Raw genomic sequence first — 27109 nt, 5'->3', positions numbered from 1 at the left:
TACATATACATATGTACATATTGACACATAAGAAATTTAAATTCGTCTTTGCAACTGAATATCCAATCATTAAATCCAGCGTACTGCATCTGGATTTGCTAGCAGGAAGTCCTCTTCAGCACCATGATAGGCTTGAATCCTGCATTCACTGACAATGTGGTGAACAGTCTGGTATTGAGCCCCTCAGTCACAGCCTGGATTAGGCAACTTCTTCCACTTAGAGAGAGAGCATCCATGCATCGGCCATGGCCGGTATGGATTCTGTTGAGAGTAGTCCAGATTTTGCATGGTAGGTCGAATCCTCTTGGAAGTTTAGCACTTGAGAAGATGTTATGCAGAGCACATCTGTCATTGCTTCCCACCGACCTTTCCATTCTTCAAGACGTTTGAAATCCTTAGTAACCATGTCAGCTGCATCACACAGAGTTGGATGACATGATTTCAGTCTCTTACAATTTAAAAGTTGCAGGTCACTATGCATGGCTAGGTTAGAATTCTTGGAGATCTTGTGGAATTCTCTCATAATGGCAGTACATCTGCGTAGATCAGGAGGCATTATACCAGTTAACAGTGGAAGCCAATAAACTGGAGTAGATGTGCACATTGTCATATTCTGCTGGGTGTCAACAAGCCTTGTATGATCACTGTTCATCCAAACAGGTGCACAATACTCAGCACTTGAGTACACGAAGCCCAGAGCTGAAGATCACAGGGAGGTTGCTGAAGATCCCCAGCCAGTTCCGCATAGCTTATGGAGGATGTTGTTTCGAGTCCTCAACTTTTGAACTAAGTTAAGGAGGTGTTGTTTGAAGCAAAGTGTATGGTTCAGGATGACACCAAGATATTTTGAGTTCCAGTTATGATGAAGAATTCTGTCTCTTAAACTTACTTCCAATTTTATGTTCACCAACCAATTTTTTAAATGGAAGCAACACACTTCTGTTTTATTCAGACTGGGTTGGAGTCTCCAGATTTTGAAGTAATCATCAAATGGAGACAGGTCATTGGTTAGAATCTCTTCTGTTGTCTTCATTTCCTGGTGTCATATGGCTAGAGCCAGGTCATCGGCATAGCAGTATTTTTTGGATGAAGTGTTAGGTAGATCAGATAGATATAGGTTGAACAATAATGGTGAGAGAAATGATCCTTGAGGCAATCTGTTGTTCAGCTTCCTCTCCTTACTTATGTTGCTTCTGGTGATTATCTGGAACTTTTGATCACTTAACATGCTGTTAATCAGTTGAGCCATTGTTCTGCAGGGTATGATTTGGAGAAATTTGTAGATAAGGCCTTCCCTCCACACAGTGTCGAAGACGGCAGTTAGATCAACAAATGCCACAGATGTTTTCTGCTGCATTTGGTATCCTGACTCTATGAAGGATGTGAGAGACAATACTTGGTCACAGCAGATATGCCATGGTCTGAAGCCTGCCTGATCAACTGGAACGTTCTCTAGGACAGTGCTACTTATTGTGTTATATACTAGCCTTTCAAAAAACTTGTAGCTTTCTACCATGTCGCTGGGTTTGCCAGGTTCCAGAACAGATATTATCTTCGCCTTTTTAAACTCCAATAGAAGTTAATCAGTCAGCAGGATGTCAGTGAAGAATTCTGCCAGCCATTTCTTAGCTTTTCCTCCAATATGGATCAGGAATTCTGGATGGATACCATCGAATCCAGGCACCTTAAGAGATTTGAGGTCCTTCAGTCCAGAGTCAATGTATGAAACTGTGAAGGGATGGTTATACTCAGATGAGGGAGATGCCATCTTTTTCAGGTCATGAAGCTGTCGTCTGATATGTCTTGTGTGTTTCTTGTCAGCAGGCACTCTTGAGGTAGTAATGATGTGGAAAGCAATTTGTTCTGGAGTTACTTCAGAATTTTTTCTGCATGATGGTGCACTTCCTCCCAGTTTTCTCAGAAGACTCCATGCTTTCCTGCTAGAGTGGGTAAAGTCCATATTTTTGACTGTTTCTGCCCATTTCTGCCTCTGAGACATGTCCAAGCTGGACAATAGTTCCATAGCTATCTGTGGGTCACCATTTTGCTGGAAGTGTTGGTACAGTGTTTCAGTTTCATCATTCAATCCTGGATGATTGTTAGGACAACACAACACCCAGTTCCTGAGCGGAGAAAATCTCTGATCCAGCCGGGAATCGAACCCGGGCTATTAGGATTGACATTCTGTCGCTCTGACCAGTCAGCTACTGAGGATGGACATCATGTTGGTTAGGTGACAATAGAACTCCATCATGGAGGTGAGCGTAGGATTTTGGGTTTAATACAGCCCTATTTTCAGAGCTAGATGAAAGGAGACAAAGCCCTGGCAAAATTTGGTTCATAATTGGGTAGTAAGGGTAGTACTGACCAGTGGCTAGTTCATAGCGTTGATGAGTTTGCTACTGTCAGATCAAGAAATACATTTCTGGACCAGAAGGAAGGGAACTATCTGTCTGCAAAGGCTCTAGCAACTTTGTGGAAAGCTCGTGTTTCTAACTTATTGCAGATAAATGTCTATTGTTTCTGAGACTGTAGGAACAGGACTTTGTGACACAGGGCAGATGACAGCCATGAGAATGGTTGCACTGTGGTTTATTTGATATGAAGAGAGGATTTTATGGATCCATCAGAGAAGTGGAGATGGACAGCCAGGAAGACAGCTTATTGTTTTGAGAAGATGCAAGTGAAGGTGATTTGGTGATATATGTTAATATTTTGAAGGGAGGAATAGATGATGTTCTTGCTGTCGATCCAGATCATAAAGATGTATCCTTTAGGTGCTTCATAAAACTTTGGCATATGATGGTGTGTTATGAGTACTTGAGAATTTCTGGAAGTATATTTGTAAATATAACTGCAAAGTAGAACTAATTGTGGATCGTATGTAGGTAGTTAAAAGGGTCGGTGAGTCACTACTTTTGCTGAATAGGTCAGCTGTCCACTGTACATGGGTGGCAGTGGCTGTGTGGAATGGACTGGGTGCTTTTTAGGCTAGAGGGTCTCGTGAAAACACAACAAGGGCTTCAGTCACAGAGGGTGCAGCTGAACACAGGAATAACGTAGATACAGGAACCATCAGTATAACAGCTGTAAATTGTCGTAGCTGTGTTGGGAAAGTATCAGAGCTCCAAGCGCTAATAGTAAGCACTGATGCTCAAATTCTTATAGGTACTGAAAGCTGGCTAAAGCCAGATATAAGCTCAGCCGAAATTTTTGTGAAGAACCTAATGGTGTTCCGAAAGGGTAGGATAAACATAGTTGGTGGTGGCATGTTAGAAGTAGTTTATCTTGCCGTGAAATTGAAGTAGATAGTTCCTGTGAGTTAGTATGGGCAGAGATCATTGTTGGCAACCAGAGTAAAAAAATAATTGCATACTTTTACTGATCTTCCAATTCAGATGATACAGTTGCTGATTATAGTTGGTGGTGACTTTAATTTACCCTCAATGTGTTGGCAATAATACATGTTTAATTCCAGAGGTACACATGAAACATCATCCGAAATTGTGCTAAATGCATTCACTGAAAATTAGTTTGAGTGGTTAGTTCATGAGCACATGCGAATAGTAAACAGTTGTGAAAACACACTTACCTTTTAGCAACAAATAATCCTGAGTTAAAAACGAGCATCAAAATGGATATGGGGCTTTGTGAACACACGGTTGTCACAGTGAGATTGAATATTGTAACCCCCAAATCCTCCAAAAATAAACGAAAAATATACCTGTTCAAAAAATCAGATATGAATTCACTTGACATCTTCCTGAGAGACAATCTCCACTCCTTCCAAATTAATAATATAAGTGTAAACCAGATGTGGCTTGAATTCAAAGAAATAGTATCAGCAGCAATTGAGGGATTTATACCAAATAAATTAACAAACAATGGACCTGATCCTCCTTGGTACACAAAACGGATCAGAACACTCTGGGGGGGGGGGGGGGGGGGACCAACAACGCCTTCTCTATGCAATAGCAATAGAGATACTGTTGAAGACAGTGCTGCCAAAGCAGTTACTAAACACAGCATTCTGAAATGCCTTCACAAAAGAAGGCGAAGTAAATATTTCAGAATTCGAATCAAGAACAGCTGCCAGCATGAGTAACGTAGAAGTAAATATCCTCAGAGTAAGGAAGCAACTCAAATCACTTAATAAAAGCAAGTCTTCTGGTCCAGACTGTATACCAATTAAGTTCTTTTCAGTGTATGCTGATGTACTAGCTTCATACTTAATGATCGTATACAACCGTTTGCTTGATGAAAGATCCGTACCCATATCGTTAACATCAATATGCAGCAGAATTTTGGAACATATATTGTGTTCAAACATTATGAATTACCTCAAAGAAACAGTCTATTGACACACAGTCATCATAGGTTTAGAAAACATCATTCTTGTGAGACACAACTAGCTCCTTATCCACATGAAATGTTGAGTGCTATTGATAGCCGATTTAAGATCGATTCCATATTTCTGAATTTCTAGAAGGCTTTTGACATTGTACCACATAAACAGCTTGTAGTGAAATTGCGTGCTTATGAAATATCGTCTCAGTTATCTGACTGGATTTGTGGTTTCCTATCAGAGAGGTCATAGTTCATAGTAACTGATGGAAAGTCATCAAGTAAAACAAGTGATATCCGGCATTCCCCAAGGTAGTGTTATAGGCCCTTTGCTGTTCCTTATCTATATAAATGATTTGGGAGACATTGTGAGCAGCCATCTTAAATTGTTTGCAGCTGATGCTGTTGTTTATCAACTAGTTAAGTCATCATAAGATCAGAATAAACTACAAAATGACTTAGAAAAGATATCTAAATGGATGAAAATCGGCAGCTCACTCTAAATAACGAAAAGTGTGTGGTCACCCACATGAGTGCTAAAAGGTATCTGTTAAACTTCGGTTACACAATAAATCAGTAAAATCTAAAAGCCATAAATTCAACTAAATATCTTGGAATTACAATTACGAACAACTTAAATTGGAAGGAACACATAGAAAATGTTGTGGGGAAGTCTAACCAAAGACTGCGTTTTATTGGCTGGACACTTAGAAAATGTAATAGATCTACTAAGGAGACTGCCTTCACTACTCTTGTCCATTCTCTTATAGAATACTGCTGTGCAGTGTGGGATCCTTACCAGATAGGACTGACGGAGTACATCAAAAAAGTTCAAAGAAGGGCAGCATGTTTTGTATTATCGCAAAATATGGGAGAGAGTGTCACAGAAATTATACAGGATTTGGGCTGGACATCATTAAAAGAAAGGCGATTTTCATTGCGACGGAATCTTCTCACAAAATTCCAAATGTGAAAATAGTTTGTTGATGCCGACCTACATAGGGAGAAACAATCACCACGATAAAATAAGGGAAATCAGAGCTCGTACAGAAAGATATAGGTGTTTGTTCTTTCCGCACCCTATGTGAGATTGGAATAATAGAGAATTATGCACGTGCTTCGATGAACCCTCTGCCAGACACTTAAATGTGATTTCCAGAGTATCCATGTAGATGTAGAAGGCATTTTGTTTAGTGTCACAAAGACACTGGGAAAACCATAAGCCCGAGGAATGCTGCTGTTCAGGGACACAGCATCCACAGAAGTCTGGCATTAATGAGACAGGAACTGTGGAAAAGCAGTGGAGGAAGTGATTCATGCCTGGGTTGTAGGAAAGGAGATTGTTGACAATGGATTGAAGATACTGATCAAGCAAGGTAGATGATCTTTCTGCGAGGATGTTATAGCCACTCACAGTAGAGTGACCATTAGGAAGATAGGTGGAGCTTGGTTTGATGAGCATTGGAAGCCAGATAAAGTATGAATGTGCAAGTTAGGCTTTTTTCTGATGTGACAGGGGAGATGAATTCATATATAGACAAAACAAATGAAACACTCAAAAGGGGAAGAGAAAATGAGAAGAAACTTCACAGGTTGAGAGGGCATGTGATGTTTTCCCAGTGATTACAAAACTGAAAGAAATTTACAATGAACTTGGCGGTATGAGCCCACTTGTTATTAATATATAGCATCCCATTTGGCGTGGATGCATGCCCTAATTCGTTTAGGAATTGTGGTGTAAAGCTGTTACATCCTCTTCTGAGACAAGCTGGCCAACAACTACTGTAACTGGCCGTTGATATCTTGGTGCTGACAATGCTAGTCATCAGCAGTCATGGTAACGGTACCACTCCAAATGCAGTAATTTGTGTTTTGGTGTTAATGACAGCCTATGCATGATACGGTAATTCTCTAGACCAACTGCTGCTTGTCTCTGACCAATGGTGCGGGATGACACATAATGCTGCAATGGATCTCTTACTTGTTCTTGGATGGTAGGCACTGATTTGAAGGTGTCACAATGTGGTTGGTGCTATCCTCACCTGTCGTCATCCGGTAGCTTGACTATGCGTATGTCTGCCTTCACATTCCTGTGCAGTTCAACATCAGGCCATTGTCACATCTGAATGCCCCTCATATCTAGATAATGCATGTTTCAATCACTGTTGCTCAACATCTAACACTGTTCACACCCCATGTATACCCTACTAGGGCTGTTAAGAAACTAAACATGAACAGTCCTAATACTCTGCTGGCCATTCTATCTGTCATAGAAAATTGGCATCCTAATTATTTATGTACCCACTGATAGTGTACACATGTAGAAAGTTACATTGGTGGCCGACCATGTTTTCTGGGTGCAGCAGCTAGAACAACTTTCTGAACATTTAGTCTGTTATGTTTATGTGCAACCTAGCTATCAGATGTGGGTGAATTCTTGCCTTTCCTTTTATGATGTTACCACCCAACTTTTCCAAAAGACCATACTTTTTAGCGACATACAATGCTGCAGATTGCCACATTAAAAAAATGATATTCTGTTGCCATACATATCAGAAGGATTCTGGGACACAATAATAATAATTGGCTAGGCTGTCATACAAGAGTGACAACAAAATTTAAGCATTTTGAAACCAGTCATATGTTCTTAATTCAAATCCAAATTAATCATCACAAAAATTATTGTCTGTTGTGCACTGTTTTAAGTAAGTGTTGCTTTCTTGCTTAAAATATATTGGCTCATTGTATGTGTTTGTAATTGCCATTTGTAGTCAAATGCAGAAATTAGAAGAAGACTACCACAGACTTCAAAGTTCTGTTGAGGCTACAAAGAAACTTAGCTCACAAGTACAGCTTTCTGCAGAACACATTACCTTTTTACATGAAAAGGAGAAGAGCAAGACTGCATCCCTCGAAAGAAAGATTGTAGCCCTTGAAGGTAAGTCAGTAGAGAAGAGTCTTTGGATACATGCATTTTTAGAGTTAATGAAATAGAAGTAATTACTAACATCCAATGGCATATATTGTCATTTCATAGAGAAATAATAGTTTATTTGTTGCATTATTGATTAATTCATTAATTTGTCTATTAATATGTGAAACAATTTGAAACAGCAATGATTAATGTTTTATGTTGGTGATCGAATGTTGTTGCAGCCTAATGTTTTATTTGAAAGACTATGGCTGAGGCGATAAGTGTGGATCATTTTTAACTGCTATGGAAGTTGTTTCAGTCAGATTTTGGCTGCCCAAAAATGCTACATTCAGAGAATAGAGGTTTTGCATTAGTCAAGGTCATGCAAGTTTGCACTTCGTTTTAGCTCCCCCTGCAGGGAGCATGGCACGGCATTTGCAGTGAAATTTCTAAAGTGCCCGTAAAAGATTTAACAGTGGAGGTTCTTGTCAGTGACTGCAAATACATGTTCAAAGGTGATGTCATTTTTGTGACTAGATATCATCCTTGATACCATGTAAGAATTTTTCTCATTTTGCCCTTTGGTGTCTAGGGGTTCACCAGCACAATCCACTGACTGAGTTTATACTTGGGTAGTTTAACAACACATTATTCAATTTTTTCTTGCTGATCAAGCACTTTCATATTCAATTTCTTTACTTGTTTCCACTCATCCCACACAACATCTTCCCAGGCTTCTTCATTGACTCCCCATTTTTCCCAACTTTAGCTGTAAACACTTTGAGAGTCAATGAAATCTTTCTACCGTATACCACTTCGTATAGTGAGAATCCAGTGCTTTTGTGCTCTTTAGGATTGTATTCAGCTGTGACATAGGGCAGATAAACATCCCAGTCATTGTGATTGCTGTTCACATAATAACCTAACATTTTGCTGATAGCACAATGAACACGTTCTGTTCTTCTATTTGAATGAGGGTGCAAGGGACTAGTTATTAGTTTCCAGATTTGCAATAGATTACACAGCTGCTTAATCAGCTCGGCCTTGAAGTTAGTGTTCGGATCTGTAATTTTGTGTTGGGAACGCCAAACTTGAAGAACCAATTGTTTACCACTGCCTGTGCTACGGTAAGTACTTGTTTATTTGGGATTACAACTGTTGCAAGATAATGTGAAAAGTGGTCCGTGATGGTTAAAATGTAGCAGTTACTCACCAGTGTTAGGTTGAATGAACCGAAAATGTTTAAAATGGCTTGGCTGCCTCGGGTAATCTTTGCTGCAGTATTTGTTGATGACTGAGATTGGCACATTGTGCCCATGGTATGCAGTTCCTCACACACAGGTCTACTTCTTGTCTCCTCTTCCTCTACCACTATTGTTCAGCTATTCAGTGATAAGTTGTCCTTCATCATCCATGATCTGATAATACATGATCATGTGCTTCCTTCAACACTTGGTCTGTCAGTGCTTTGGGTACCAAAATACATGGCATGAACATCCTACACAATAGCTTATTGTCCTTAATTAAATTCACTTAATTTTAATGCCCAACAAGTTAATCTGCATGAAGGATCCCTCAACTGTAATAACCATTTTAATGCAACATGGTCTGTTATGACTCTGACTTTCCTAACAGTAGGTAACAGTGGAAATAGCTTTAAGTAATTCCATTCAGCTTTGAAACTTCCTGCAGATTAAAACTGTGTGCCCGACCGAGACTCGAACTCGGGAGTACTGGGCGTGAGTCGTGCTTCGGTAGCTCAGTTGGTAGAGCACTTGCCCGTGAAAGGCAAAGGTCCCGAGTTCGAGTCTTGGTCGGGCACACAGTTTTAATCTGCCAGGAAGTTTCATATCAGAGCACACTCCGCTGCAGAGTGAAAATCTCATTCTGGAAACATCCCCCAGGCTGTGGCTAAGCCATGTCTCCGCATTATCCTTTCTTTCAGGAGTGCTAGTTCTGCAAGGTTCGCAGAAGAGCTTCTGTAAAGTTTGGAAGGTAGGAGACGGATACTGGCAGAAGTAAAGCTGTGAGTACCGGGCGTGAGTCGTGCTTCGGTAGCTCAGTTGGTAGAGCACTTGCCCGCGAAAGGCAAAGGTCCCGAGTTCGAGTCTCGGTCGGGCACACAGTTTTAATCTTCCAGGAAGTTTCATATCAGCGCACACTCCGCTGCAGAGTGAAAATCTCATTCTGGCCATTCAGCTTTATTTAACAGCCTGAATGAATATGCTCCTGGTTGTTCCATGCCATTCAAATCGTGACTTAGAAAGCATCCTATCACCTGGTTGCTTGCAACACAAAACAGGAGACATTCTGTCTCATAATTTGGGTACCGGCTAGTTGTTAGCATCTCTTTCAGTTGCTCAAATGCCGTTTGACAGTCAGTTGTCCACTGGTATTTTATATCATTTTTTAACAAAAGAGTTAATAGTTCAGTTATTTCAGCAAACTCTTTGACAAATTTTCTATGGTAATTACATAAATCTAATATAGATTGGAGTTTTTTCACAGTTTGTGGTGGTAATAAATCAGGGACAGCACATATCAAACTTGGGGCAAGGTTCACGCCATCTCAACTAATCACATGACCTTGATAGTTCACCTTTGTGGACACACAGTGACACTTTTCAATATATAATGCTTAGCATACTAAAAACTGCCTCTTAAGCACTTCCTCCATCTGTTGTGTATGCTGCTCAAGAAAAAATGTTCAAATGTGTGTGAAATCATATGATACTTAACTGTTAAGATCATTTGTCCCTAAGCTTACACACTACTTAACCTAAATTATCCTAAGGACAAACACACACACCCATGCCCGAGCGAGGACTCGGACCTCCGCTGGGACCAGCCTCACAGTCCATGACTGTAGCGCCTAAGACCGCTTGGCTAATCCCGCGCGGCTGCTGCTCAAGACCTTTAGAAAACACAATAATATCGTCTTAACAGACCATACACTGATGTGGTTTTAATCCCTTTAACACTCCATTTAATAGTCATTGGAATGTATCTGGTGCATTCTTAAGCTCAAATGCCATCTGCTGAGTTTGGTAGTGTCCCCATGGAATGGTAAATTAGGTCATTGTCTGATCTTCTTGGATCCACTTCCAACTGGTGATACCCGTCTTTAAATCTGTTGTGGAGAAGTATTTACATTGACTCAGGTTGCCCAATGTTTCAGTTATATTTGGTATACAATAAACTTGTGGTTCATGGTTTGGGTTCCTGTAGTCATGTCCTAGTTCATGAACCATGGGCAACGTATGAGTGGCCAAGTAAGTGGTCCCGACAGTCGGGATACCAGTTACTTTGGAATAAGGCAGGGCATCTCGGACACTTTGTGAGTCGTGGTCACCTTTGTGCTCATACGGCAAAGACTACCAAATCCACCGGTTAGTCCCTCAACCGTTAGGGATAAAACTCAATGGGACTCGGGGCAAGTAAGGCTAGCAACCTGCTTCCCTGGCACTTTAAATGTGATGCTGGCAACAATCAGAGTAAAATGCCTCGGACCTTTGGAGGTGACGGAGTCCCACCTCTAACTGACAAACCAGGGACTCCTAAGATACGACTTGGCAAACAAATGGTAATGAGATGGGTGGCTATTAATATCAATGGGGGCTACTCTGGGAAGAAGGTAGAGCTGGCAGAGGCTGCAAGTAAGATGGGGCTGGACGTTTTAGCTGTCAGTGACATTCGGGTAAGGGGTGAGAAAGAAGAGGAAGTGGAAGAATACAAGGTCTACCTGTCAGGAGTCAAAGCAGGAATAGCACAATGGGGTGTAGGGCTTTACATCATGAAAGAAATGGAACCCAGCGTAGTTGCAGTAAGGTATGTAAACGAACAACTGATGTGGATAGATTTGACAGTGTCTAGCAAGAAAATTAGAATTGTGTCAGTATATTCGCATTGTGAAGGGACAGATCAAGATAAGATGGATAGTTTTTATGAGGCACTCAGTGATGTAGTTATTAGAGTAAAGGACTAGGACAGTTTTCTGCTCATGGGTGATTTTAACGCCAGGATTGGTAATCGAACAGAAGGGTATGAAAAGGTTATGGGTAAATTTGGAGAGGATATGGAGGCCAATAGGAATGGAAAGCAACTCTTAGTAATGACAAACTCCTTTTTTAAACATAAGAACATTCACCGGTATACTTGGGAAGGCAGGTGAACCAGATCTGTCATTGACTATATAATAACAGATCAGGAATTCAGGAAGGCTGTGAGGGACACACGTGTATTCAGGGGATTCTTTGATGACACTGATCATTATTTAATCTGCAGTGAAATTGGGATTGTGAGGCTGAAAGTGCAGGAGGTCAGGTCCATATGTAGGAGGATAAGAGTGGAGAAACTTCAGGATAAGGAAATCAGGCACAAGTACATAACAGCGATCTCAGAAAGGTACCAGTTAGTTGAATGTAGTGAAGTACAGTCATTGGAAAAGGAATGGACAAGGTACAGGGACACAGTACTAGAAGTGGCTAAAGAATGTCTTGGAACAGTAGTGTGTAAAAGTAGGATGAAGCAAACAGCTTGGTGGAATGACACAGTCAAGGCAGCCTGTAAAAGGAAAAAGAAGGCGTATCAAAAATGGCTACATACTAGAACTCAGGTAGACAGAGAAAGTTATGTTGAAGAAAGAAACAGAGCCAAACAGATAATTGCAGCATCCAAGAAGAAATCTTGGGAAGACTTTGGAAGCAGGTTGGAGACTATGGGTCAAGCTGCTGGAAAACCATTCTGGAGTGTAATTAGCAGTCTTCGAAAGGGAGGTAAGAAGGAAATGACAAGTATTTTGGACAGGTCAGGAAAACTGCTGGTGAATTCTGTAGATGCCTTGGGCAGATGGAGGGAATATTTTGAAGAGTTGCTCAATGTCGGTGAAAATACGATCAGTAATGTTTCAGATTTCGAGGTAGAATGGGATAGGAATGATGATGGAAATAGGATCACATTTGAGGAAGTGGAGAAAATGGTCAATAGATTGCAGTGCAATAAAGCAGCTGGGGTGGATGAAATTAAGTCGGAACTCATCAAATACAGTGGAATGTCAGGTCTTAAATGGCTACACAGGATAATTGAAATGGCCTGGGAGTCGGGACGGACAGGTTCCATCAGACTGGACAAAAGCAGTAATCACACCAATCTTTAAACATGGAAACAGAAAAGATTGTAACAACTACAGAGGTATCTCTTTAATCAGCGTTGTGGGTAAAATCTTCTCAGGTATTGTTGAAAGGAAAGTGCAAGTATTAGTTGAGGACCAATTGGATGAAGATCAGTGTGGGTTTAGGCCTCTTAGAGGTTGTCAGGACCAGATCTTTAGCTTACGGCAAATAATGGAGAAGTGTTATGAGTGGAACAGGGAATTGTATCTATGCTTTATAGATCTAGAAAAGGCATATGACCGGGTTCCTAGGAGGAAGTTATTGGCTGTTATACGAGATTATGGAATAGGAGGCAAAATTCTGCAAGCAATTAAAGGTCTTTACATGGATAGTCAGGCAGCAGTTAGAGTTGATGGTAAATTGAGTTCATGGTTCAGAGTAGTTTCAGGGGTAAGACAAGGCTGCAACCTGTCTCCTCTGTTGTCCATATTATTTATGGATCATATGTTGAAAACAATAGACTGGGTGAGATTAAGATATGTGAACACAAAATAAGCAGTCTTGCATATGCGGATGACTTAGTTGTGATGGCAGATTCGATTGAAAGTTTGCAAAGTAATATTTCAGAGCTAGATCAGAAATGTAAGGACTATGGTATGAAGATTAGCATCTCCAAAACGAAAGTAATGTCAGTGGGAAAGAAATATAAACGGATTGAGTGCCAAATAGGAGGAACAAAGTTAGAAGAGGTGGACGGTTTCAAGTACTTAGGATGCATATTCTCACAGGGTGGCAACATAGTGAAAGAACTGGAGCGAGGTGTAGCAAAGCTAATGCAGTGAGCACTCAGCTACGATCTACTCTCTTCTGCAAGAAGGAAGTCAGTAGCAAGACTAAGCTATCTGTGCACCGTTCAATCTTTCGACCAACTTTGTTGTACAGGAGCGAAAGCTGGGTGGATTTAGGTTACCTTATCAACAAGGTTGAGGTTACGGATATGAAAGTAGCTAGGATGATTGCAGGTACTAGTAAATGGGAACAATGACAGGAGGGTGTCCACAATGAGGAAATCAAAGAAAAACTGGGAATGAACTCTGTACATGTAGCAGTCAGAGCGAACAGGCTTAGCTGGTGGGGTCATGTTACACGCATGGGAGAAGCAAGGTTACCCAAGAGACTCATGGGTTCAGCAGTAGAGGGTAGGAGGAGTCGGGGCAAACCAAGGAGAAGTTACCTGGATTCGGTTAAGAATCATTTTGAAGTAATAGGTTTAACATCAGAATAGGCACCAATGTTAGCACTGAATAGGGTATCATGGAGGAATTTTATAAGGGGGCTATGCTCCAGACTGAACGCTGAAAGGCATAATCAGTCTTAAATGATGATGATGATGATTATGATGTTGATGATGATGATACAATATACTTCCATCACGGTTCTTGTGGTCAGATATTGGGAATTACAACAAAACCTGTGTTTGTTTGTCCTGTCTGATGATTTTTAGGCACAGTGACAATGTATGCTTCCTATGGACTATCTCTATCCCCATCCCCCATATGCCATCCATGATTTATGAATTCCTCCATTACCATTTACAAGTACTAAAGTATACAGTATGGCTTCTTGTAAACACAAGATTTATCCATCAACAGGATTTTATGCTGTCACGGGCATCACAGGAAAGGGACCACAAGGACTGAACAAATCTGCAAATCATATTGATAGTGTTTACATATCTATCCTATATTTCCATTTTAAATGCTGTACTTTTTTGTGTAATGCAGATGTATTGAAGATTTGCTTGCGACATAGGTCTTCGTGCATGCTTTCTAAATCTTCCACATCAGGGATATGCACATTGACAATTAATAATCCTTTTGGCCAATCCACTACATCAGAGCCAAAATTATCCACACTCAAGAGACAAAACAGTGTGATGTATCAAATTTGTCATTGTGTTCCAATGGCTCTATAACAAACAATATATCATTCAGTATGTCAGTACCCACACTCACCCAGAGCAATTTTTTCATACATATTGGTGCTCCGTCATGCAAATTGAGCCTAAATGAACATGAATGCCATTTATTTTTCCTTCCACTTTCACAATCAGTAAGCCTTGCGACAGTGTTTCATTTGTAGTGGTCGTCCCCAGAGGCAACAGTGTCCCACTGGGCTCAGTGGTGCGCTGCGAAAGATCAACTTCCGTGCGGTGCTGTTCTAGAAAATCCAGCCCTAGGATTGTGCTTTACTTTGGTCCAATACGCAAACTGAGCAGTATTGATTCCAGTGATTTATCATGTCATCACTCTCTTTGCTTTTTACTCTGACAGTCCTCTGCATGATGCCCCACCACCCTGTCACTCTCTTTGCTTGATGCATGATGCACCACCATCCTGCACTTGTGGCATATCCATTGATGGCATAGTTCCTGAATGTGATTCACACTTACAGAACTTTACATCTGAGGAAAAAATACTCTGATTACCCTGCACCCAGGTTGCCACATCTACATCCTCCAGTTGCATAGCAACCTTAATGGCAGCAGTCAAATCCTATTGATTTTCCATCAATACCCTCCCTGGTGTATTGGGTGGAAGTCCTCTCAAAAACATATCTAGCACTATGTGTTCTGCCTCTTGCAGAATAATTTATCTGCCTCATGGGACTGTGTTAACTCATACATTTGCACACAGATTTTCCTGATTATATCAAAGAATGTTTCCAGCAACTCGTTTCATTTGTGGGACATCTCATTAAGTTACTCCTTAAAAAAAATTGCACTATTTTGCTTGTGCTAGTGCTAATAGAGTTTCTTCTTAAGTTGTTCAAATTTTTGTGCTTTATTCAACCCCTCATGATCCATGACACACGTCTTTGCCTCACTCACCAATCATAGCCTGCTCATGTGCAGATGTACTTTGTCCAAACACTTACCCAGACAAGCAACAGCTTCCAAGTTGTTGGTAAATGCAGACACATCCTCATTCACTTTACTAGAAAAAGGAGCCACTAGACTAGCAGCAATGGGATCCACAGAAGGAACAGGTCCACTTAATGAAGCCTGTGCATCTAGCATCCATTTAGTTCACTGTGTCTATGTGCATTACCTGTTGTTAAAGTTTCCACCTGCCCCACACACACACACACACACACACACACACACACACACACACACACACACACACACACACACAAATAAATAAAATAAAATAAAATACACTGCACATCAACAAAGTAAGGACAGCTACCACAAACATTTAGGCATAAGTGAAAAAAATTATAGCAATCCTTATGATGGATCATAGTCCATTGAGGCTCTGAGCATTGATGTGCCTCTTGCCCATAATGTCAATAGCTGGTACTGCTGGCATTCACAGCAGTTCATGACCCACAAAATTATAATGCTGGCCTCTCACTGGCCATGAATACATAGTACTGCAACAAATCTATAGGTCACTGAGGTTTCACAAATTGTTCCTTCAAGTTCCGATGCATATTAATCTATCCTTGGCTGTGCACAAAACAGAAGAAAAAGGTCACACAGATAAAAAAAACTCATTTACCAAAGCTGTATTGCTGGACTGCACATTATGGCTGGACCCTGGATCCAGCTGCAGGTGTCAATAACCATTTCTGATACCACTTATAGAGCTCAGGGTGGCAAGCTTCCTGTGGTGGGTGGTGGAAGCAGGTTGATGGAGCTCAGTTGGCCAGTAAATTATCACCACGGGTGGGTTAGCAGTGGAGTGGTGATGCTGGCAGCAGCTGAGGTAGGCCCACAAGAGACCCACTGGTTGGTGGGCACTAAGTTGGCAGCAGTTGACTCAATGTGAACAGCAGGGCCGCAGCCAGCAGTGACATGTTCTGGAGTTGGTGACTAGTTGATCTATGTAGACTCATAGATAATTGTAGGATTGCTCATCAGAGCTGCAGGCTGGCTGCAATAACTGTGTCTAAAAATGAGGAGTGTTTATATGGGCTTGACCCATCCTTGTTTTGATGAAGCATCAGTTCCTAACCCATAAGCCACAACAAAGCCATGACTTTGATGTAAGGCAATCATGTCACCCATGCCACAGCAGCTCTGACTTTCTGCTGATTAAATACTGTTAAGCCTCTGGTTCCTCTGCTTGGCCATAGCACGTGGTAACCACTTCAAAGACAGTACTTGCTGCATCAGCTGTGTAACTTCACCTGGCCATCCCAAGCTGACAGATTCCAACAAATCTTGCATTAGCTGTGGGTAGTGTCCCAATTTTATCCAGTGGGTGCCAAGTAAATTAACTGCGGCACAACAGTATACACGTTGCATATTAAAACAAGATGAAATTACCGTTGCTTGTGTTCAAGGTATCTAATAATTCTAAATCTTTTACATAAAGTGATATATCACGAACAAGAATAGAAACAGCAATAATTTGGCCATAGTTCAGTACTATTTACCAAAAATTACATTTATATTTTCCAATTTCCTTAGAAGGAAGTTCATAGTATCCCTCACTTTTGGGCTTGAAAAGTGCCATCATAAGCACAGAATGTTGTCTCATGATTCAACATGAAACTTAGAAAATAAACTATACTCCCTATGTTACAAAACCAGTATAAAGTCCCAATATGGCATAAAGTATCACATGACTCAATTTCACCCAGTTAATAAGAGCAGATAGCAGCAAATGGTGGGGAAAAGGATGCTCATACTTTCCCCCATACAGAGCTTGGTGAAGTTGTATGGTCTGTGCTGTCTGTGGTGCAGTGAGAAAGGACAGCACTGATGCTGTACTGGGATGTGTGTGCTGGAAATACAGTGGGGCTACCTGGTCTGAAAAGTACTAAACATGGGCAGAATACAGTTTTTGTTTTAGATCTTGGAAAGCTTGAGCTCACACTCAGCAGACCACTAAAAAGTAATTTTTCACTGTAGTGATTTAATGGGTATACAATTTGAGCTGCACCAATGATAAATTTATAATAATAATCAACTTTCCCCAAAAAGTATTGTAGCTTAAAAAGTTAGTTGGGTTAGTTATTGTGAACAGTGTCAGTGAGATGACATTATGTTAATGTATTGTCATCTTTCCTGAGAACATGGTGCATCTGTTCAATACGATCTTGAAAAATAACTTGTTTTTGTAGGTTACAGTGGAAGGTAGCAGCTTGGTGATGAGGAAATGAGATGTTAGGATTGATTAGATTGATTAGCTTTACCTGGGACAATAATGTTATCCCAGTAGTTTTCACAGCATGAGATATCTGCTGTTAGTTATTTCTGATGGTGTTGAAAAATGGCTCGAGTTGATATATGAAAGGAATGTACTTATGGGGATATAATCCAAAAGATGTAATCAGAACAACAATATGTTGTCACTCTAGACCCTACGGAAGTTGCAAGTATACATTTTCCAGATCAATTTAGAAAAGTATTACCCAGTTACCAAACTAGAATGCAGCTTGTCATGCTGTGGAATGGGATGTGAATTGACAGTGACTTAAGTACTGATTGTAGCCTTAAAATCCATTTAAATACTTGCTTGGGTTAAGATGTCATTGGTGTATCCCAACCAGGATTCAAAAAGGGGTGCATATTTTTGACAGACCTGAATATTTTTAAAGGGAATGGTGTTATACATGAAACTGACAGGATTCAAAATTGAGAAAACATAGAGTGGAAAGATGTGTAGCAGACATATGTTTGCAGCTACTGGTGTCTTGAAGCCTGTTCAGTCCAGGGGGTGTTGGACTTGATGGTACATCACTTGTGTCGTGACCATGCTGCATACATGAAAGGCTTGTTTGTTATATGTAACAATCTTATGAGTTGATGTCTGCAGTCTACATCTACATCTACACTGATACCCCACAAGTCACCTTACAGTGCTTGGAAAAGGGTACTTTGGGTATCACTGTTAACCCCCTTTCCTGTTCCAGTTGTGAATGGTTTGGAGAAAGAAAGATTGCAGGTAAGCCTCCATGTGAGCTCGAATCTCTCTGATTTTACTGTTATGGTCTTTACAAGAGATTTACATAGAAGGAAGCAATATATTGGTTGATTCTTGTAGGAACATATGCTCTCAAAACTTTTAGCTGTGAAGCTATGATGCAGAAGGGCCCTCTTTCAGTGCCTGCCACTAAGCATCTTCATGATGTTTTCATATTTATTGACTAAACCTATAACGAAATGTGCTGTTCTTCTTAGGATCTTCTCTGCTTTCTCTACCAATCCTATCTGGTGCAATATTCAAGCATTGGTAAAATGAGGATTTTGTAAGCTACCTCCTTTCTGAGTGGGCTACATTTTCTGAGAGTCTTCCAATGAATCTCAGTCTGACATTTGCATTGCCTGTGATTAGTGTTATGTGGCCATTCCAACTTAAATCACTCTGTGCACATTATCCTCGATATTCTATGTATATGATTGCTTCTAGTAATTGTTCTGCAATCTTGTAAACATACAATAATGTATCTTTTTGTCCATTTATGTGTTGACATATCTTGAGAGTCAGTTGCCAGTCCCTGTACCAAATGTTGGTCCCCTGTGGCTCTTCCTGCAATTTGCTAGTTTTCTAACATTATGACTTCTCTGTATACAGTAGTATCATCCACAAAAAGGCTCACAGAACTTCCAGTGTTGCCCAATATGTTATCTAAAGTATTGTGAATAGTAATGGTCCCATAACACTCCCTTGGAGTATTCTCGAAGTTACTTGTATGTCTGATGATTTCTCTCCATTGAGAATGGCATGCTGTGTTCTGTTTTCTAGAACCTCTTCATACAGTCACACAGATGGTCTGATATTTCATATGCTCATACTTTTGTTCACTAGGCAGCAATGTGGAACATCGAATGATGATGCCTTCAAAAGTCAAGGATCATGCCGTCAAACTGGGTGCCACTATCTACTACTTTCTGGGTCTGGTGGATGAACAAAGTCAGCTGGGTTTCACACTGTCATTTTCAGGGCTCATGTTGAATCCTACAGAGGAGATTTTCACTTTCTAGAAATGCTGTAATATGAGAGTGTAAAACATGTTCCAAAATTCTACAACAAACTGATGTCGGAGATATAGGCCTATAGTATTGTGTGTCTGTTCAATGACCCTTCTTGAAAATGGGAATGACCTGCACTTTTTTTCAATCATTGGAAATGCTTCAGTCCTTCAGCAACCTATGTGAGTTTTTTCATGTACTCTATGTAAAATCATATTGGTATCTCCTGGGGTACATTGACCTTTTCTCTGTTGAATGACTTAAATTGTTTTTCTGTCTGATGGTCTCTTATCCCATAACCATCAACTTGACATTTTTCTGATGATTTAAAGGAGGAGCTACAATGTGATCTTCCTCAGTGAAACAGTTCTGGAAAAAAAACTTGAATATTTTAACCTTCTCTGTGTCATCCTCCATTTAATGCCATTGTAGTCACAGAGAGTTTGAACAGTTGGCTTTGATCCATTCATTGATTTAACATAAGAGTAAATCTTCTTAGGTTTGTGTCAAGTTGGTAGATAAAATTTACTTGCAAATTCATTGAACCTTTATGTATGATGCTCCTTATGCTAATTTTGACTCCATACAGTTTTTGTATGGTGGACAACTGAATTAATTACAGTGTATTTTCCAAGATTAATGAGGAAGCAGGCTGCACCTATCAAATGGACCTGTTGCCCGTTCATTTCAACATAAAGAAAAAGATGCATGCAAACATTTGATATTGGACACGAGCATATTGAAGTCATGGTCTTGTGGTTTGCATTTGCAAATTATCTCCATGTGACCATTTTCTCTACTTTACGTACACACTTTGGTCCAGTAGGGGCACTAGGCTTTGCGGTGGTATCAGAAACTATCTCTATAAAGTAGATAGGCCATTCAGCACTGGGACCTATGAGAGCAGTTAGCAAATTGTACAGTTAGCTTTGGAGGGTGTCCCCTAGACAGTGGATCAAGCTCTCTGGTTGTAAAGGCAGATAACTGTTGAGCTGAAGAAACATGACTAGGACTGTATAGGGTTATGTGATGGTGGTTGAATGACAGCAGCTTCACATACATCAGGGCATTCTTGTAGTTTCATGTCTGTCAAGTGCACTATTTAAAAAGTGGAAGCAATATGGAGGACTTCTGCCTCTGAGGGGGGTTAGAAAGCTTAAGAGTGTTGTGCCAAACCTCTGAGGTCAGAATTCATGTCTCGAATAAGGGCAACTGCATAATATTTTTGACATCCATCACATGTGGATCACAATGTCATCTTTCAGACAATTCTGAGCCATGCGTGATAGCACAGATTTGGTTTGTTGTGACAGAAATGAAACTGCAAGCAGGAAACCACAACATGAGTTTCACCACAGAAATGATTGCATAAGATGACCCAAATTCTGTCAAAAGTTAGAGCTACAAGATTAGTAAGCAGAGTGAGCTTCCATAAGAGCTGATAGATTTTCGGAACTGATAATGCAACAAAAAGAGATTTTTGAGCTTGTGCGCTTAGTTCATGATATGAGTGAATGTGCCAACATAGACATTTCTCATAACTGTCCCAGTCCTTCTTATCATCCAAAAAAGGAAATGAATAATGGCGACATTGTTGAGTGGTCAGGTGGGCTTGTCAGAACCCCTTGTGCTGGCTGGTGCTGTTGCAGGAATGTCAGTAGTAATGTAGGTTCCTCCTGGTGTTTTTTGTTTTGGATGAGTATAGTTTGTGGCTGATAACACTGCTTTCTTGAAACACTATAAAAGCTGTGGATTCATGGTGAAGCATTCTTAAATCATATAACTTGTGTTTTTCAGAAAGGCAATTGACTCATCTTATTGCCAATTTTATATTTGGACAGTAAAACTTTTTTCAAGGAATTCACATGCCCACAACTCTGTCTCTGATGATAGTAATTTAACAAAGATTGATTAGACTTGCAATACCTGTCAAGTGGTTCATGTCCTACCACAACCAAAGTCCACAACTGAAATGCACAACAAATCCAAGTACACACTACGACAAAGAACTAACCAACATGAAGGGATTATCTGAATGGGACGGAAATCAGTAGATGTGATTTACATGTATGGCCAAGCAAATGATTACAATGTCAGAAAGATTGGATGATTTCTTCAAGAGAGAAAGCTTCACCAATTTAGAAAGTCAATAATGTGGTGGTCCAGTTTGGGCACTTATGAAATCAGTTATTCAGTTTGGCAGTAATTGGTAGTATTGTTGGATGTCCTCCAGAAGGATATCGTGCCAAATTCTGTCCAATTGGCATGTTAGATCATCAAAATCCCGAGCTTGTTGGAGGGTTGTGCCCATAATACTCCAAACTTCCGGTTAGGGTTTGGCAAGCATGAAGACAAGTGATAGAAACTCTCACCATGTGTGGGCTTGCATAATCTTGATAAATATAAGCCCAGGATGGCTTGTCATGAAGGGCAACAAAACAGGTCACAGAATATCATTGATATCCTGCTTCACTGCACTGATGTCACAGATGACAACAAAAGGGATCCACCTCAGACCATGACTCCTTGTTGTCAGACAGTATAGTGGAAAACAGTCAGATTGCTATTCTACTGCTGTTCAGGGCATCTCCTGACAAGTTTTCACTGGTCATTGGGGCTCAGTTCAATACTGTCATAGTAAATGCTGCAGCTCCAGGTAAAGCTGAAGTTGACAGGGTTAGTAATTTTGGGTAGAAAACCACAATATTTGGTTTTGCCAAGCTGAAGAACAGATTCACATTGTAAATAAAACTACAAAATTTAATTATTTACTTCACAACTAGAGCCATGATTTGTTGAAAACATTCTTGGAGTTTGTTGCCATATCTGAGTCTCATAAATGATAATTAGTTGGAAAAAGACTCTTAACAATGTTCCAGAAAAGTGAAGAGTACCATCTCAAAGCAAGTCAATTGTAGTTAAAAATTAAAGGTTATGAATGAGCATTGCAGGCTAAAAGATCCTCAAAATGATGTGGTTACATAACCTCCCACCCTTATCCAAAATATTTTGTCTATTTCTGAAGATATAAAATGACTCTCATGCCTAATTGATTGACGGAAGAGCAATTAATTAATGAAGTTCAGTAAACTCTAATACAGAATTTGTCATTGGCTACAGATCTTTATTTCCAGTTGTATGAATTGTGTTTGCAAGTCAACAAAAAAGAATGTCAGCTGAGATAGAATGGGAATCAGGTATGACAATGTTCTCATAGTAGGAGTAGAATTTCTTCGAGATATAATTGAAAGGAGAAGTACTGCTATTACCATTTTCATTTGGGGGCATACTTTAGGCCAGAAAAATGTGTTCAGCCTTGTGAATGGAGAAATTAGGGAAATCTGGTGATATAGGTCTCCAGTACCACTTTTTTGTCGAAGAATCCACCTTCTAGTTGATCTCAAGAACAAAAGATAAATTAATAAAAAAACTCTATAGAAAATGAAGGGAATATATTATGTATCAAAGCAAATGATATAATTAATACCTTTCATATCTCCTAACTCTCATGAACTGTAGATCTTGGCAAGGTGGTGTAGCCTCAAGGATACAGTACCTTATGCTCAACCCCACTGAAGAGGTATCTAAGGAGAGGCAAGACTAATATATGGTTCTTGAAGAGAAGCAGCAGCCTTTTTTGCAGGGCAATATTCTGGATATCAACTGATCTGGCCTTGCAGCATTAATCAGTATGGTCTTGCTATGTTAGTACTGTGAACAGCTGAAAGCAATGGGCAACTACAGACATTATATTTTCCAAAGACCTGTAGCTGTACTGGCTTAATGATAATTGCACCTGCTTCAGTAAAATATTCTGGAGGTAAAATAGTTGGCTATTCAGGTCTCCGAGTGGAGACTACTGAGGAGGATGTTGTCATCAGGAAATGGCACAATTTGACGAAAAGAAGGGATTGGTTTATGGAACACATCCTGAAGCATCAAGAAGTAGTTCACTTGGTAATGGAGTGTGTGTGTGAGAGGGGGGGGGGGGGGGGGGGCATAAAAAATATAGGGGGGAGACTAAGGCTTGACTTAATGAAGCAGTTCAAAAGGATACAGGTTGCAGTAGTTATTTCAGAGATGGAAAGCTTTTACAGGATAGACTAGCATGGAGAGCTGCATCAAACCAGCCTTGGGGCTGAAGACCACAACAAAATCCTGTAGTGTTCCAAAACAAATCAAATATGAAGTTAAACATTATACCTCTACATCTTGTGGCTCTCCAGTCTTCTGCAGGTTTCATAGATTTGACTGTCATGAACTGCATACTGCATGCAAGAATTCTAGTTCATGTTAAAGCACAACATTATTCAGTCATCCAAATCACTGTGGGCAAGTTCCCTACCTATGGCTACAAAACCTGATGACCCAAGGCATGTTTATGGAGATTATTACTATCTAAATAACTGCACCCTGCCAAACTGCCATCCAATCCCATGAATGAATGATTTTAGCTTATCCTTCACAAGACGAAAATATTTTAAAACATAGACCTCTCAAAGACTTAGTATCCAATACCAGCTTTGCAAGAAGAGAATCAAAAAATGGCAATTATGATTCTATTTGGCCTGTGAATTATGAATTTTGTTAAATGCATGAGTACGCCAAGAACCATAATTGGTATTAGCCAACTCATCTGAATACCAGTGTTTAACAATTTGTAGTTTAACAATTTTTAGGGATATGGATTTCAAGGACCACATAATTTCAGTCATAGGTAAGACAAATGGTAAACTTCAGTTTATTGGAATGATACTGGAAAAAATACAGTCAAATGCTGACCTTAACACTATTTATTTACTGACTGATTTCAGTGCAGGATCATGTTCATGGAAGTCAAATATGCAGTTATGAAACCAACATTACATATCATACATTATAAAGGTCCAAGGTACATGATTAAAATCAAGCAGAATAATTCTGAACACAATAACTGTGTGAAATGTGTGCAATATTCACTATGAATGAAGACATTAAATGAGTTATTTGGTTGATTATCCTGACTCAGTTTCTGGTAAAACATCAAACCTCTGACACTGCTGTGGCCAGATAAAGGTCCTACAAGAACAGGACCAACGACGACTGAAGAGAATCGTTCAGTGTGACAGAAGTGCAACCCTACCGCAAATTTCTGCAGATTTCAATGATGGGCCATCAACAATATCAGCATGCGAACCATTTAATGAAACTTCATTGATATGGACTTTTGGAGCCAAAGGCTGCTCGATGACTGCACAACACAAAGGTTTACACCTCGCCTGGGCCTGTCAACATTGACATTGGACTATTGATGACTGGGAAACATGTTGCCTGATCGGATGAGTCTTGTTTCAAACTGTATCGAGCAGATGGAGACAACCTCATGCATCCATGGACCCTACATGTCAGTAGGGGACTGTTCAAGCTGGTGGAGGCTCTGTAGTAGTGTGGGGCATGTGCAGCTGGAGTGATGTGGGACCCTTGATATGTCTAGATACAACTCTGACAGGTGATGTGTGTAAGCATCCAGTCTGATCACCTGCATCCAATTAGGTCCATTGTGCAGTCCAACAGACTTGGGCAACTCCAGCAGGGCAATGCGACAACCCACCCATCCAGAATTGCTACAGAGTGGCTGCAGGAACACTCATCTGAGTTTAAACACTTCCGCTGGAAAGTGTGGTATGTGATTTTGCTTTTATGACACTGATGGAAAACAAAAATTGCATCACCAAGAAGAAGTTGTGCAACATAACTAAAAGGTGGTAGGTATGTTTCTACACCTGAAAGATGATGTTTATTCAGGTTTTGCGCCAGTTACATAAGAGTGGCATTAGTAACACCACTATGAGGATGCAAATCAATTTGTTTTAAATACATGCTGTAATGGTCACAAGGATAAGTTACCTTTGAGATTGTGTGTGGCGAGTTGATGTTAGTCAAGAATGCCCTTAAGGTAACAAAGACGCCACTATCAACACCTAAGAGAGCTATGAGAAGCTGGATGTTCCTTCTGTAATACTGCAAAAAGACTTGACAGGAATTTAGTCACTGTACATAATTACTGGCAGCGGTGGTCACGAGAATGTACAGTTGCAAGGAGACCAGGATCAGGGCAGCCACAGGGTTCTACTGAGAGGGAAGACCTTTATGTTTGGCGTGTGGATCTGGTGCATCATACAGCATGTGCAGCAGCAATTTGAGCAGCAGTTGGCACAACAGTGACACAATGAACTGTTACATATCAGTTACTTTAAGGATATCAGTTACTTCAAGGACCATTTCTGACTTCAGTGGTGTTAAGTAAGAGCTAATTTGAGGACAGGGTGGAGGTTTTTTGTGTTTTCTGATGAAAGCTGGTTCTGTCTCGGTGCCAATGATGGACATGTGTTGGTTAGGAGGAGGCCAGCTGAGGGACCTGAACTGACCTGTTTGTGTGCTGGACACACTGGACCTGCACCTGAAGTTACAGTCTGGGGTGTGATTTTGTATGACACCAGGAGCACTCTTGTGGTTATCCCACGCACCTCAACTAGAAATTTGTACATCGATCTGGTGAATCGACCTGTTGTGCTGCCATTCATGAAGAGCATTTCAGGGGGTGTTTTCCAACATGAAGATTCTCACACATATACTGTTTTTGTACCCCAACATGGTCTACTGAGTGTTGATATGTTGGCTTGGCTTGCTCAATCACCAAATTTGTCTCCAGTCAAGTACACAGGGGACATCATCGGACAAAAACTCCAGCATCATCCACAACCATATTAGATTAGATTCAGTTTTCGTTCTATAGACCCAAAAAATGAGATGATTGTCGTGGATGTGGAACATGGAAATATAACATAAAAACATAAAACATTTGAATATAGTACTTACTATCCTGGTAATTTGTCCGGAGATTGTCAAAATAGGTGAATTAAATACAATGCAGTTAACTGGAACACCTAATATTTACAGAATTAACATGCTGTCAGAATGAAACATTGTTATGCACTACTAATAAATTTATCATACACAAAATACCCAATCTTGACTGTTGTGACCAAGTGCTGTCAGAACTCAAATCTAACAGACATTTTTACTTAAGCTGGCTTGACAGTCTCTGTTAAGATATTCATCTATAGAGTAGAAGGAGTTGGCTATCGAAAAGTCCATGCTTTATCTGAAACTGAGTTTTTAATGGTTGCTGGCAATTTATTGAAAATGTGTGTTCTTGCATATTGGACCAAGGTAAGTGATTTTAGGTCCTTATTTAGATTGTTCTTATTCCTAGTATTGATGCTATGTATTGAGATATTGGTTGGAAGTAGTAATATATTAGTTGAAACAAATTTCATTAAGGAGTAAATATACTGAGAAGCAATTGTTAGAACACAGAGTACCTTGAACAAGTTTCTACATGATGAACACTTAAGACGGGAAAAGCATGTAATATCATTGAACAAAAAATTAAGTCAAACATGTTATATACTTAGAATGCTTAAAAGCTCATGTAATATTAAAACAGTGTTATGTGTTTATTTCTATTCATGCACAGTTTATTAAGATACGGTGTACCGTTTTGGGGGAACATCAGTCTAACAAAACACTCGTTTAGACTACAGAAGAAGTCAGTCAGAATAATAAAAGGTATAGGATATAAAGACTCTTGTAGGCATGCTTTCAAAGAATTAAAAATCATGACACTACCATCTTTATACATATATGAAAGCATATGTTTCTTAAAAGAACACGAGAAATTTTCTACATTAAACAGAGAATTTCACAACT

General features: G+C 40.0%; 1 protein-coding gene across 1 annotated transcript in view; it reads left to right on the top strand.

Annotated features, from left to right (window-relative positions):
* LOC126272885 (golgin subfamily A member 8Q-like) overlaps positions 1-27109 on the top strand; it is a 219559-nt gene that overhangs the window by 114029 nt on the left and 78421 nt on the right. Inside the window, exon 5 of the mRNA XM_049976133.1 lies at positions 7116-7282. Within this exon, the coding sequence (XP_049832090.1) occupies positions 7116-7282 (167 nt within the window). The remainder of the gene's footprint in view (positions 1-7115; positions 7283-27109) is intronic.

This window comes from Schistocerca gregaria, chromosome 5 (assembly GCF_023897955.1).
Source record: "Schistocerca gregaria isolate iqSchGreg1 chromosome 5, iqSchGreg1.2, whole genome shotgun sequence".
Lineage (NCBI taxonomy): Eukaryota > Metazoa > Arthropoda > Insecta > Orthoptera > Acrididae > Schistocerca > Schistocerca gregaria.
The sequence above is the reverse complement of the archived record's forward strand: the minus strand, read 5'-3'. Positions and strand labels throughout refer to the sequence as shown.